General features: G+C 46.6%; 1 protein-coding gene across 1 annotated transcript; it reads left to right on the forward strand.

Moving 5' to 3' along the window:
- Nucleotides 1-6,003: 6,003 nt before the first annotated feature.
- LOC121306481 (extracellular calcium-sensing receptor-like) lies at nucleotides 6,004-11,999 on the forward strand. Its single transcript, XM_041238202.1, has 7 exons — nucleotides 6,004-6,224; nucleotides 7,349-7,640; nucleotides 8,382-8,660; nucleotides 9,356-9,886; nucleotides 10,016-10,243; nucleotides 10,734-10,857; nucleotides 11,060-11,999. Exons 1-7 carry the CDS (start codon nucleotides 6,004-6,006, stop codon nucleotides 11,974-11,976), a joined length of 2,592 nt encoding a protein of 863 aa, XP_041094136.1. The 3' UTR covers nucleotides 11,977-11,999.
- The last annotated feature ends 226 nt before the right edge of the window (nucleotides 12,000-12,225 follow it).

Genomic DNA, 12,225 nt, shown 5'->3' on the forward strand with positions numbered 1-12,225 from the left:
ATCGCTGCGTAGTCTTCTTTGTTCAAGACTGAATAGATTCAATTCTTTTAGCCTGCCTGTATAAGCCATGCCTTTTAAACCCGGAATAATTCTGATTCTGCACTCTTTCTAGAACGGCAATATCCTTTTTGTAGAGAGGTGACCAGAACTGAACACAATACTTGAAGCTTTGGCTTCCAGCAGTATGCTTGGTGCAGGACTAAGATGATTGAATGCACAGACCGATCGAGATTATAATATTATTTAGTATTTAGCAGTTTGACCCATCCCTGACTTTACTGTGAGTTTAAATCAGACACACCTGAGCTTTAGACTGTGGCTAATCACAATACGATTCAGAAGCAAAAGATTTCCTTCCAGTAGAGCTTGTTGCCGTTGGCAATTTTAAAACATTCGGTTCCACAGACACTATTACACCCAAGGTAAACTCCTGGAAGAGATGACTCAAACATACAGGCAAGTCTGTTAAACACCCCTTTTAAAAAGAATCCCATTTCATTGAAACTCCCTTTGATTATCAGGTGACACCAACGCCTCGAACACAAGGTATAGTGATGGTCTGAAAGACTGCCCTGAAAAACAAACTCTACAAATTCAGAGTCGTATCAGTCTTTAGCAAATATTTACTAGCAGTCATATAAATCACATCATTATAGTCCAGCACAGAAAACAAAAGGTGCTTTGCTAATTTAAATCTTGATGTAAAATGTGAGCAATGCCTCTGGCCATACAGCAATCCTAGGTTTACTATGTATTTCTTTCATGTGTTTTTTTAAATTTAAGAGTTGCATTGATATTAGCACCTAAATATTTAAAAGTATCAACTCTCTGCAAAGGTGTGTTGTGACAAGTAATGATAAAGGTGGGACTTGTAGGGGTGAAGGGATTCATCATGATGCAAGACCACAGCACAGCTGTGTATGGAGCCCCCTGCTGGAAATAGGAAAGAACGACACAGGAATAAAACCTGATACAAATCAAGCATTTATTTTTATTCAAACTATTTACAGTAACAATAATAAAAAAAAAAAAAGTATTATCAAGTTTAAAACAAGCCTTCATTTAAAAAAAGCAAATAATAATAATTAAACTAAATTGTCAGCATTGCCTTTTCTCTGTGTTAGAAACTCACACTAGCCCTGCTGCTGCTGCTGCACCCAGTCCTGGGGCTCAGAACTCCCCTCAGTGAAGTCTGTTATTAATATTAATATTGCAATGATCAGGAGCCAGGAGTTTGAGCAGGGTTACAAACTCACACTAGCCCTGCCCTGCTGCTGCTGCACCCAGTCCTGGGGTTCAGAGCTCCCCTCAATGAAGTCTGTTATTATTATTAATATTGCAATGATCAGGAGCCAGGAGTTTGAGCAGGGTTACAAACTCACACTAGCCCTGCTGCTGATCAGCCAGTCTGATCAAAAGCCATTCATTACACCTTGAAGAGCGCAAAATCACCGTGCAGATGTACTGGGGTCAGGTTTCACAAGGGCACAGCTGGCAGGAATGGCAAAGTGGGGCTGTTACCTGCAGAGGAGGGCAGTGTGAGACACCCCGTTTGGAAGCGCCGTCCTGTCAAGGCAGACTGACCAGGGCTGTTCGTCCGTCAAGGTCTGGGGTTCTGGAGGTGTGGCAACCTGGAATGCCATCGTCAAGGTCCGGTTTAATTCATTACTCGACTGCACAGGAAACACATGGCAAGTGTCTTTCAAGAATACAGCATCTCTACTGACACCACTGAGAGGGGGGAGAAGGGGGTCGCCCAAATTCATTTAAAACATCAAATGTTACAAATTAAGCTATATAACTCCCCAGTAATGCTGTTGAAGCCGACACCCTGGGATCCTTCAAGAAGCCTTTGATGAGATTCTGGGATCAATAAGCTACTGAACCAAACGAGCAAGATGTTTTTTTATTTTATTTTTTTTTAAATTTTTACAAACTGGCTTCTTATCTTTATCATTTCATATTTTTTTTTGTCGCTTTTTTCAATTTTCATTTTACTACATTTTGTATTAAACTATTTCTCATTTAATGGTTTAACTGGGTTTTTGTTTGTGTGTCTACGTAGTACCAGTGCCTCACCAACAGTACCAGAACCTCACCAACAGTACCAGTACCATAATGGTACTGCAGTAGTATTTCACGTTGCTTTCGAAATGTCACATTTTTCAATTTGTATCAGTTTTTCGTTAAGCACATTAAAAACTACAAAGTGGTGTGGAATTCAATATGTTAACAAGGGAACATTATTCAGCAGCTTTCACTGGACTCTATGAAGCTGAGGGAGTTCATTCTATATAGAGGGGGTGCAATTCAATATGATAACAAGGGAACATTATCCAGCAGCTTTCACTGGACTCTATGAAGCTGAGGGAGTTCATTCTATATAGAGGGGGTGCAATTCAATATGAGAACAAGGGAACATTATTCAGCAGCTTTCACTGGACTCTATGAAGCTGAGGGAGTTCATTCTATATAGAGGGGGTGCAATTCAATATGTTAACAAGGGAACATTATTCAGCAGCTTTCACTGGACTCTATGAAGCTGAGGGAGTTCATTCTATATAGAGGGGGTGCAATTCAATATGTTAACAAGGGAACATTATTCAGCAGCTTTCACTGGACTCTATGAAGCTGAGGGAGTTCATTCTATATAGAGGGGGTGCAAAAATATTTAACAAGGGAACATTATACAGCAGCTTTCAAAATAAACATGTCTATGAAGCTGAGGGAGTTCATTCTGTATAGAGTGTTACAATCAATGACTGAACAAGGGAACATTTTTAAAAAGCACTGCTGGATCTATGCCACACAGGGAGTTCCTATTAGAGGGGGTGCAATTCAAGATTTTAATCAGAAATGCAATCTCCAACACAGCTAGGGAAATATCTATAGGAAACAACAACACAGCAATTATAACACCATCCCAACAACAGCAGCAATTAGCCTTTATGTAACCACCCCACGTTCTTGTAAACCGGTGGCTGCCAGTGTCGTCAAAGTCGGGACTGTCAAACACACTTCACTAGACAAAGCACAGGCTAAAGAGCGTCCACAAACGTCACTTTTAATCAGAAATGCAATCTCCAACACAGCTAGGGAAATATCTATAGGAAACAACAACACAGCAATTATAACACCATCCCAACTGCTGGGACAGCGAGAACAAGTGGAGTAAACTACAGTGAAAGCATGGTAAAGTGTAGTTAGGCACTGTAAAGCACAGAGAGGTCTGGTAAAGCATAGGGAAGCATTGTAAAGCACAGAGAGGTCTGGTAAAGCATAGGGAAGCATTGTAAAGCACAGAGAGGTCTGGTAAAGCACAGGGAAGCATTGTAAAGCACAGAGAGGTCTGGTAAAGCATAGGGAAGCATTGTAAAGCACAGAGAGGTCTGGTAAAGCATAGGGAAGCATTGTAAAGCACAGAGAGGTCTGGTAAAGCATAGGGAAGCATTGTAAAGCACAGAGAGGTCTGGTAAAGCACAGGGAAGCATTGTAAAGCACAGAGAGGTCTGGTAAAGCATAGGGAAGCATTGTAAAGCACAGAGAGGTCTGGTAAAGCATAGGGAAGCATTGTAAAGCACAGAGAGGTCTGGTAAAGCATAGGGAAGCATTGTAAAGCACAGAGAGGTCTGGTAAAGCATAGGGAAGCATTGTAAAGCACAGAGAGGTCTGGTAAAGCATAGGAAAGCATTGTAAAGCACAGAGAGGTCTGGTAAAGCATAGGGAAGCATTGTAAAGCACAGAGAGGTCTGGTAAAGCATAGGGGAGCATTGTAAAGCACAGAGAGGTCTGGTAAAGCATAGGAAAGCATTGTAAAGCACAGAGAGGTCTGGTAAAGCACAGGGAAGCATTGCAAAGCACAGAGAGGTCTGGTAAAGCACAGGGAAGCATTGCAAAGCACAGAGAGGTCTGGTAAAGCATATTAAAAAGCCTGGTAAATACATAACCATGGGAAAATTGAAAACACATATGTGGTAAACTTTTATAACATCAGTTGACAGTAATTATTCATTCCTAATACTTACTAACTAAAGCGAGAAGCAAGTTACCCTAGACTGTAACACGGTACATTTATCGTTTTCCAGTACAGCAAAATGCCGTTTTGTGATGAACACACCGAGTACCACGTTTCTGTTTTTATCTGCGCTATTCCACAACGGCAGTGCTAACCCGTGCATGTGTGGAAATAGAAAATAATGCGAAGATTATAGCAGTCTACTCGAAAATACAGCCCGTCATTAAACTAGAAACTTTCACTCACACATTAGCAAGGTGTCTTAACGTACCGACAACTCAACAAACGCAAAACAATAGTCGGGTTTGTTTTCAATGGACCAGCAGACACGCCGTCTACAAAAACACTGTTTCGTTTTGTTTTTCCATTTAGCAAAAGGGGGGAAAAAAAAACAGAACAAACATTGTGTGCGTTGTGTTTTTGTCTTTCTGCGTGGATAAGAGAGCGAATTGGTTCTGTCCTTTCCGCAAGTCCGTCAGCAACACGTGTTTGCAAACTTTTACACCAAGTCATCGTTTCGGACCCTCGGCCACAAAGATGACCGCATGGGACATATATGTATGTCTTAGTCCTAAAATTTTTGGCGATGCAAAACTTTTGGCCACAGCTAGAACATGTCCAGGTTGCGATCAAACCTGAGATACCTCTATATTAGGCACCGGTCCTGATAAAGTGGCCAGGCAACTTACTTTAAAATAAATAAACAAATCATGTTTACTTCAGAATCCGATTTAGCTGCGGGCTCCCACAGCACCTACTGGGCAGATCGGACTAGCAAAGAAATTCCCTTTAGAAACCATTACAAACCTTGGCATCTCAGAGCCCGCCCCCACCTTGCTCCTAATTGAGGTGATGGACAGAACTCCCAGCCAATCAGAGTGATAATCCCTACCTTCTCCCTCGGAGATGCACCTGTTTGATGATTAAAAACACGCACACTTAGCGAGAAACAGCATGTTTTCAAATTAAGATGAACGGTTTAATAACAGGGCAAGCCATCTGACAAAAAAAAAGAAGGCGGTCCGCGTTTGGGAATTGCAGGATGCAGTATAAAAGTTTAGCGTCCTTCCTTCTGAAGCTGTACGACGTGTCGCTCTTTATTTACTTTAGCAGGCTTCAAACTCTTATCGATGCTAAAAGTGGTTATAGTTTTGTTTTTTCTTTTTTTCAGTAGGATTTAGAAGCACACGCTATCTCCGGCAACAATAGCTGCGTATTCATTTGCATTCATTTCGTGTATAGTGAGACTTTTAAATAGGGTTATTGCTGTTGTACTTTTACAAAAGAATATATTACTAGAAAGTAGTAATTATATAGAAGTAAATTCTAACGTGGATACAGTAATCTCACAAAAACCTAGATTTATATAAATTCTCGTTTCTCTATAATATTTAAATAATTTAAAAATAGAAATTTTGTCTTTTGCTTTATCAATTCCTTCTATATATAGATATATAATGATAATATTATATATTATATCATATATCATATATTATATATTGTCTTTCAACGGAGAAAGGCCTGACTTCATTCTTAAGGGAAACACAATTAATTATCTTTATAAAATCAATATTCTCCTACAGTAACTGCACTTGTGTTCAAAGGTAATCAAAAACACCCCAAAGAGGGAGGTCAATATTTCAATATTCAGTTTTCGGTATTCAGTTTGATACTTTTTGGAAACGTCAACCACACGACGGTTACTTAATCCCGCAGATTTAGCTGGGTTTAATTTTATTATCGGTACCTGAATATTGCCGAACCAAAACCGAATTCATATTAAGGTACAGAGACAATTCTAACTACTATGATATAAACATACATGTTAAATGTTCTGGATAATATACCTGTATGCTTGAAAACTTTGTTATATAAACATGCGTCAGGTGGGAACACTAATTCTCCCGTGTAATTATTATTTATTGAGCGAGCGGTTTGTCTAAAACTTCAGGTATATATCCGAGCAGCGCTTGCCCCGGGCTATGCGAATGGACCGGCGAGGCGTGACTTTCTTAGCGGCTTTCGTTCTTCGGCTCTGCCCGCTCCTGTGCACCGTGGTTCAGCCCGGGTGTCGGCTGGGGAGCCTGCGTCGCGAAGGAGTGATGGTGGAAGGGGATGTCATTATCGGGGGCACTTTCGGGGTTCACGAAAACAAGATGTTCCCAGAAATAAACTACACCCAGCAACCGCAGCCAGCGCAATGCCAAAGGTAAGCCGATAGCGCAAGTTCACCACAGTAAAAACATACCGTCTTAAAGCATAGGGAAGCATTGTAAAGCACAGAGAGGTCTGGTAAAGCATAGGGAAGCATTGTAAAGCACAGAGAGGTCTGGTAAAGCACAGGGAAGCATTGTAAAGCACAGAGAGAAGCATTGTGGTAAAGCATAGGGAAGCATTGTAAAGCACAGAGAGGTCTGGTAAAGCATAGGGAAGCATTGTAAAGCACAGAGAGGTCTGGTAAAGCATAGGGAAGCATTGTAAAGCACAGAGAGGTCTGGTAAAGCATAGGGAAGCATTGTAAAGCAAGAGCTGGTAAACATAGGGAAGCATTGTAAAGCACAGAGAGGTCTGGTAAAGCATAGGGAAGCATTGTAAAGCACAGAGAGGTCTGGTAAAGCATAGGGAAGCATTGTAAAGCACAGAGAGGTCTGGTAAAGCATAGGGAAGCATTGTAAAGCACAGAGAGGTCTGGTAAAGCATAGGGAAGCATTGCATTGGTAAAGCAAGGGAAGCATTGTAAAGCACAGAGAGGTCTGGTAAAGCATAGGGAAGCATTGTAAAGCACAGAGAGGTCTGGTAAAGCATAGGGAAGCATTGTAAAGCACAGAGAGGTCTGGTAAGCACAGGGAAGCATTGTAAAGCACAGAGAGGTCTGGTAAAGCACAGGGAAGCATTGTAAAGCACAGAGAGGTCTGGTAAAGCATAGGGAAGCATTGTAAAGCACAGAGAGGTCTGGTAAAGCATAGGGAAGCATTGTAAAGCACAGAGAGGTCTGGTAAAGCACAGGGAAGCATTGTAAAGCACAGAGAGGTCTGGTAAAGCACAAGGGAAGCATTGTAAAGCACAGAGAGCTCTGGTAAAGCATAGGGAAGCATTGTAAAGCACAGAGAGGTCTGGTAAAAAAAAAAGTGTTTCCTGAATAGACGGACATACTTCCAGTCGGTAGCCAGCTTTGACCCAGAATACACTGGCCGTGGTGGAACAACAGCTATAGGGAGAAGTGGGCGTGAAAACTTTCTTTAGCACCTTTCCACCACGAGAATGTGTTTCTTTCAAGACAAGAGCTCTGGTTGTTTTGGGAGCTGCGATTGTCTAACGCGGGTTCGACTGTAGTTTCAGCTTCCGGAATTACCGCTGGCTGCATGCCATGATTTTCGCCATCAAGCAAATCAACGAGAATCCGAAGCTGCTTCCCAACATCTCTCTGGGATACGGCCTCTACGACTCCTGCGATGTCATCCCCCGGGGGCTAGAGGGCGCTATGTGGCTGGTGTCGGGCCAGGACGAGCTGGTGCCTAACTACCGTTGCCACGACAGCGCCCCTCTTGCTGCTATCGTCGGAGACAGTGCCTCTTCTGTGTCTATCCCTATGGCCAGACTGCTGGGCCTGTATGGTTATCCACAGGTAAGGAGTGGAGCTTACTGTATGCAAGCCCTTAGCATTCTAGATTTTGTTTCTGCTTCGGTCCGTATTTACCAGGGTTATTCCTGCAAAAATGCACCCCCTTTCAGATACTTCTAAAAAGCTGAATCTCTGAAGTAGGATTTTACAGGATGACCACCAGGGGGTGTCTCCCCCCATAAAGGCACGGCCGTGTGGTGTGCAGGGGGGAGTCACACAGTCAGGGGAGCGCAGGGGTCCCCAAGGGTCTCTCCTGGTAAAGGCGCGGCCGTGTGGTGTGCAGGGGGGAGTCACACAGTCAGGGGAGCGCAGGGGTCCCCGAGGGTCTCTCCTGGTAAAGGCGCGGCTCCGTGGTGTGCAGGGGGGAGTCACACAGTCAGGGGAGCGCAGGTTCCTGGCTGTGTCGATCTTCGCTGGATATGCCACAGGCATCATTAGCTCTGGTGCTGGGTTACGGAGGCAAAATCAGCAGGGACTGTTTCTCCTCACCACGCTACAGCGACCCCTAGTGGCACCCGGAGAGTTCAGCACCTGCAGGGCTTGTCCTCCAGGGGGCGGTAGCTCACATCCGCTGCGGAGTGTAGAAAGAGGCGACTGGGGAATCGGATTACGCGCGCTGACCTGCAGTTCACCCCCTGAGCTAAGGTGGAGAATTTCTGGGGCAACTGTGAATCTCTACACAAAACCACCATCAAACTGCTTGCCGTTTCCTTCTTCGCCTTCCCCTTGGTTCTTCCTCTCCAGATCAGTTACTTCTCGACGGCTCCTATGCTCAGCGACAAGCGAGAGTTCCCCTCGTTCTTCCGCACGATCCCCAGCGACGTGGTGCAGGGGAAGGGGCTGGCGCACCTCGCCTCGCGGCTCCGCTGGACCTGGGTGGGGGTGCTGACCGACGACGACGACTACGGCCAGGGCATCGCCAGGGAGTTCCAGCAGGAGGCACTGCGTCTGGGGATTTGTGTGGAATTCGTGGAGGTTGTCCCCATTCTCTACTCCCCGAGTCGCACGCAGCGCCTGGTCAAGGTCAGCCTGCAGCCTATTATTATTATTATTATTATGAATGAGTCATTTAGCAGACGCTTTTATCCAAAGCGACTTAGAGACTAGGGGGGTGAACTCTGCATCATCAACAACTGCTGCTGCTGCAGAGTCTCTTCCAATAGGACCTCGTTTTGTTTGACGTCTCATCCGAAGGACGGAGCACAAGGAGGTTCAGTGACTCGCTCAGGGTCCCACACAGTGAGTGAATAGCTTGTATTACACAGATTAAAAACGGGTATCAAAATGTCACGAAACCAGTTGATTGTGCCCTGGCTTGCAGGGGCTTTGCTGCTTGGCTCGATCCATTTCAGTGTATTCTTTGCTTCCGCCCAGAGATATCCAAGCTAAGGAAAATCAAATGAAACGGGTGTCAATCATAGCTGACTCTTTTCTGATTGGCTTTAGACAGCTCCGGCCCCCTCGATCGCAGAGGGTCAGAAACAACTCCTAATCTCAAACCTGGTGCATCATTAACAGGTTGCATGGTGCTCGAATGAACAACCCCGAGTCATTCTGAGAACATGTGTTACTTAAAGTGCACATTTAATACCTGCACAGCTAATGAAAGTACAAACCAGGCAAGCTATGTGGAATGATCTTGTTAGCTACAGTAATGCAGGGCGTGGGCTTAGAGACCCATTCTTTGCTTCTCTGTTCTTATTGCACATGCTGACCAGGTCATCAAAGCCTCCACAGCCAAAGCCATCGCCGTCTTCTCCTGGAAAACCTACCTGTACCCGGTCATGGAGGAGATCCAGAGGCAGAACATCACGGGGAAGGCCTGGCTGGCCAGCGAGGCGTGGTCCACAGCCCAAGCCCTGTCCGACAACAGGGTCTTCGAGATGCTAACAGGGACCATCGGCTTCGCCATCCACAGAGGGACCCTGCCTGGATTCAAGGACTACCTTCTCGCCGTCCATCCGTTCAAGAACCCCCAGGATATCTTCCTCAGGCTCTTCTGGGAGCAGGCTTTCGAGTGCAGCTGGCAGGAGGGTGGCGCCGGGGTCAGGCTGTGCACCGGCAGTGAGGACCTGGCTGCTCTGAAAAACATATTCCTGGATGTGTCCAGCCTGAGGCTCACGTATAACACCTACAATGCTGTGTACGCGGTCGCCCACGCCCTACATGATCTGCAGGCCTGCACCCCCGGGGAAGGGCCGTTCGGAGATGGAGCCTGCGCCAATGTCAAGGACTTCAAACCCTGGCAGGTAAGAGCATAGTGGAAGCATTGCAGTAATAAATCGGCGATTAAAATGGCAAAGCCCACTGGGTTGAGCGCGGCAGCTCTGCGCAGCCTCGGTCTCACACCGCGTCTCGTCACCTGTGTGTGCCTACAGCTCCTGCACTACCTGCACAGGGTTCGGTTCAGGAACCCGGAGGGCGAGGAGGTGTATTTCGATGACAACGGTGACCCGCCCGCCGTCTACGACATCGTGAACTGGCAGCCGACCCCCACAGGGGACATCCACTACGTCAAAGTGGGCAGCTACGACTTCAGATCTCCCCCGGGGCAAGAGCTCTCCCTCGACGAGAGCGCCATCGTGTGGCCCGGAGGCGAATCGCAGGTTGGATTTCAATCGCGTTCAGAGTTTTTTTTTTTGCCAACTTCCCATGCATTTTCCTTTGTTCTTCTGTATTGAACGTTATTTTTGCTTTATTTTATTATTATTTTATCTGTTCATTTTTTGTAAAGTTTTGAACTATTAGTTCATTTATTTACCTATTTTACAGGTGATTCTGTATTCTATTTAACGCTGTACCTGTCTCTCCTACATATTGAATTCTGTTACATTTATATATTTGTTTTGTTACTTTATTTTGGAATTGGCTGACATTTCAAATACTGTGGAAATTGCTGGAGTCGTGCGCTGTAGGTCAACTTCACTGTAATGCCCAGGTCCGGGTGAACTGACCTACTGGAAGCGCAAGATGTCTTTGGAGCAAGGCGTGAAACGTGAACACGATTAAGCACCAGATGTTTTAAAATACCAAAACATGGGTCGGTTTCAAAACTGTGCATGCATTTTGAATATATCTGTAAACCGCACTTCCTAGGTCCCTCGCTCAGTGTGCAGTGAGAGCTGTCTCCCTGGCTGGCGGACAGCACTGCGCCGCGGACAGCCTGTCTGCTGCTTCGACTGCATCCCCTGTTCAGTGGGGGAGATCTCCAACCAAACAGGTGAGTGTGTGAAGAGGCAAACGCCCAAACCCAAATTTGGCTCATTTGGTGTTCCGAGTGAAGCGAGCTGCTTGGGTTTGCGTGGATCGCTGTTCTCCGCAGAGCCTGAGAAAAGCAGCGATCGTCACAAACCCTCCTGTGGAGAGCTCGACTTCCCAGTGACCCTCCTCTCAGTCCCTATCCTCTTCCTCTCCTGCTGCAGACTCCACCAAGTGCCTGCGCTGCCCATCGGATCAGTGGTCCAATGCACAGCAGGACGCTTGCGTGCCCAGGCTGGTGGAGTTCCTGTCCTATGAGGAGCCCCTGGGCGCGACCTTGGCTTTCCTGGCCGTACTGGCCTCCCTGCTGCCCGCCTCTGTTCTGGGGGTCTTCCTGCGCCACCGTCACTCGCCCATTGTGAAGGCCAACAACCGCCAGCTGAGCTACGTGCTGCTATGCGCCCTGACCCTGTGCCCGCTCTGCTCGCTAGTCTTCATCGGGCGACCCTCGCCCGCCTCCTGCATGCTCCGCCAGACCGCCTTCGCCATCGTCTTCACCCTGGGCGTCTCCTGCGTTCTGGCCAAGACCATCATGGTAGTCATTGCTTTTAAGGCTTCCATCCCGGGCAGTGGCCTGCGGAAATGGGTGGGCTCCCGTCTGCCTAATACCGTCGCCTCCGTCGGGACCCTAGTCCAGGTGGGCATCTGCGGGGCGTGGCTGGGATTCGCCTCCCCATACCCCGAGGACAATACAGCGACCCACATGGCCAAGATTGTCCTGGAGTGCAACGAAGGCTCGGCCCTGGCATTCTGGTGCATGCTGGGATACATGGGCGTCCTGGCTAGCGTCAGCTTCGTGGTGGCATTCCTGGCGAGGAGGCTGCCGGATAGCTTCAACGAGGCCAAGTTCATCACCTTCAGCATGCTGGTCTTCGTCAGCGTGTGGCTGTCGTTCATCCCCGCCTACATAAGCACAGGGGGGAAGTACATGGTGGCTGTGGAAATATTCGCCATTCTGTCGTCCAGCATGGGCCTCCTGGCCTGCATCTTCTTCCCCAAGTGTTATGTCATCTTGCTGAGGCCGGAGAGAAACACCCGTGACCACCTCATGGGCAAGGGAGCGGCCACGACCAGAAAGTAAGGCAGCTTCAGATCAGACCTGGCGTCAGTTAGAATTGGATTTACAAATACAATTACAGCAGCACGGTTTACTGAAATCCCATTCCCAATCCCAATCCCAATCCCAAATCCAATTCAAATTCCAATTGTGTTCCATTACAATGAATTGCATTGACAGTTACTCCAAGCAGTAACGAGATAGCTGCACACACGAACGTGTTGTCTGGGTGTATTCTACCCAGCAGTGATCACAGGTACAAACACACAGACA

This window comes from Polyodon spathula, chromosome 48 (genome assembly GCF_017654505.1).
Source record: "Polyodon spathula isolate WHYD16114869_AA chromosome 48, ASM1765450v1, whole genome shotgun sequence".
NCBI lineage: Eukaryota > Metazoa > Chordata > Actinopteri > Acipenseriformes > Polyodontidae > Polyodon > Polyodon spathula.

Excerpts from the sequence above, each read along its gene's own strand:
- LOC121306481 (XM_041238202.1), top strand. The coding sequence starts at position 6,004 with ATGGACCGGCGAGGCGTGACTTTCTTAGCGGCTTTCGTTCTTCGGCTC. Across the intron at positions 8,661-9,355 it reads GCACGCAGCGCCTGGTCAAG|GTCATCAAAGCCTCCACAGC; the intron begins GTCAGCCTGCAG and ends CATGCTGACCAG. Across the intron at positions 9,887-10,015 it reads AGGACTTCAAACCCTGGCAG|CTCCTGCACTACCTGCACAG; the intron begins GTAAGAGCATAG and ends GTGTGCCTACAG.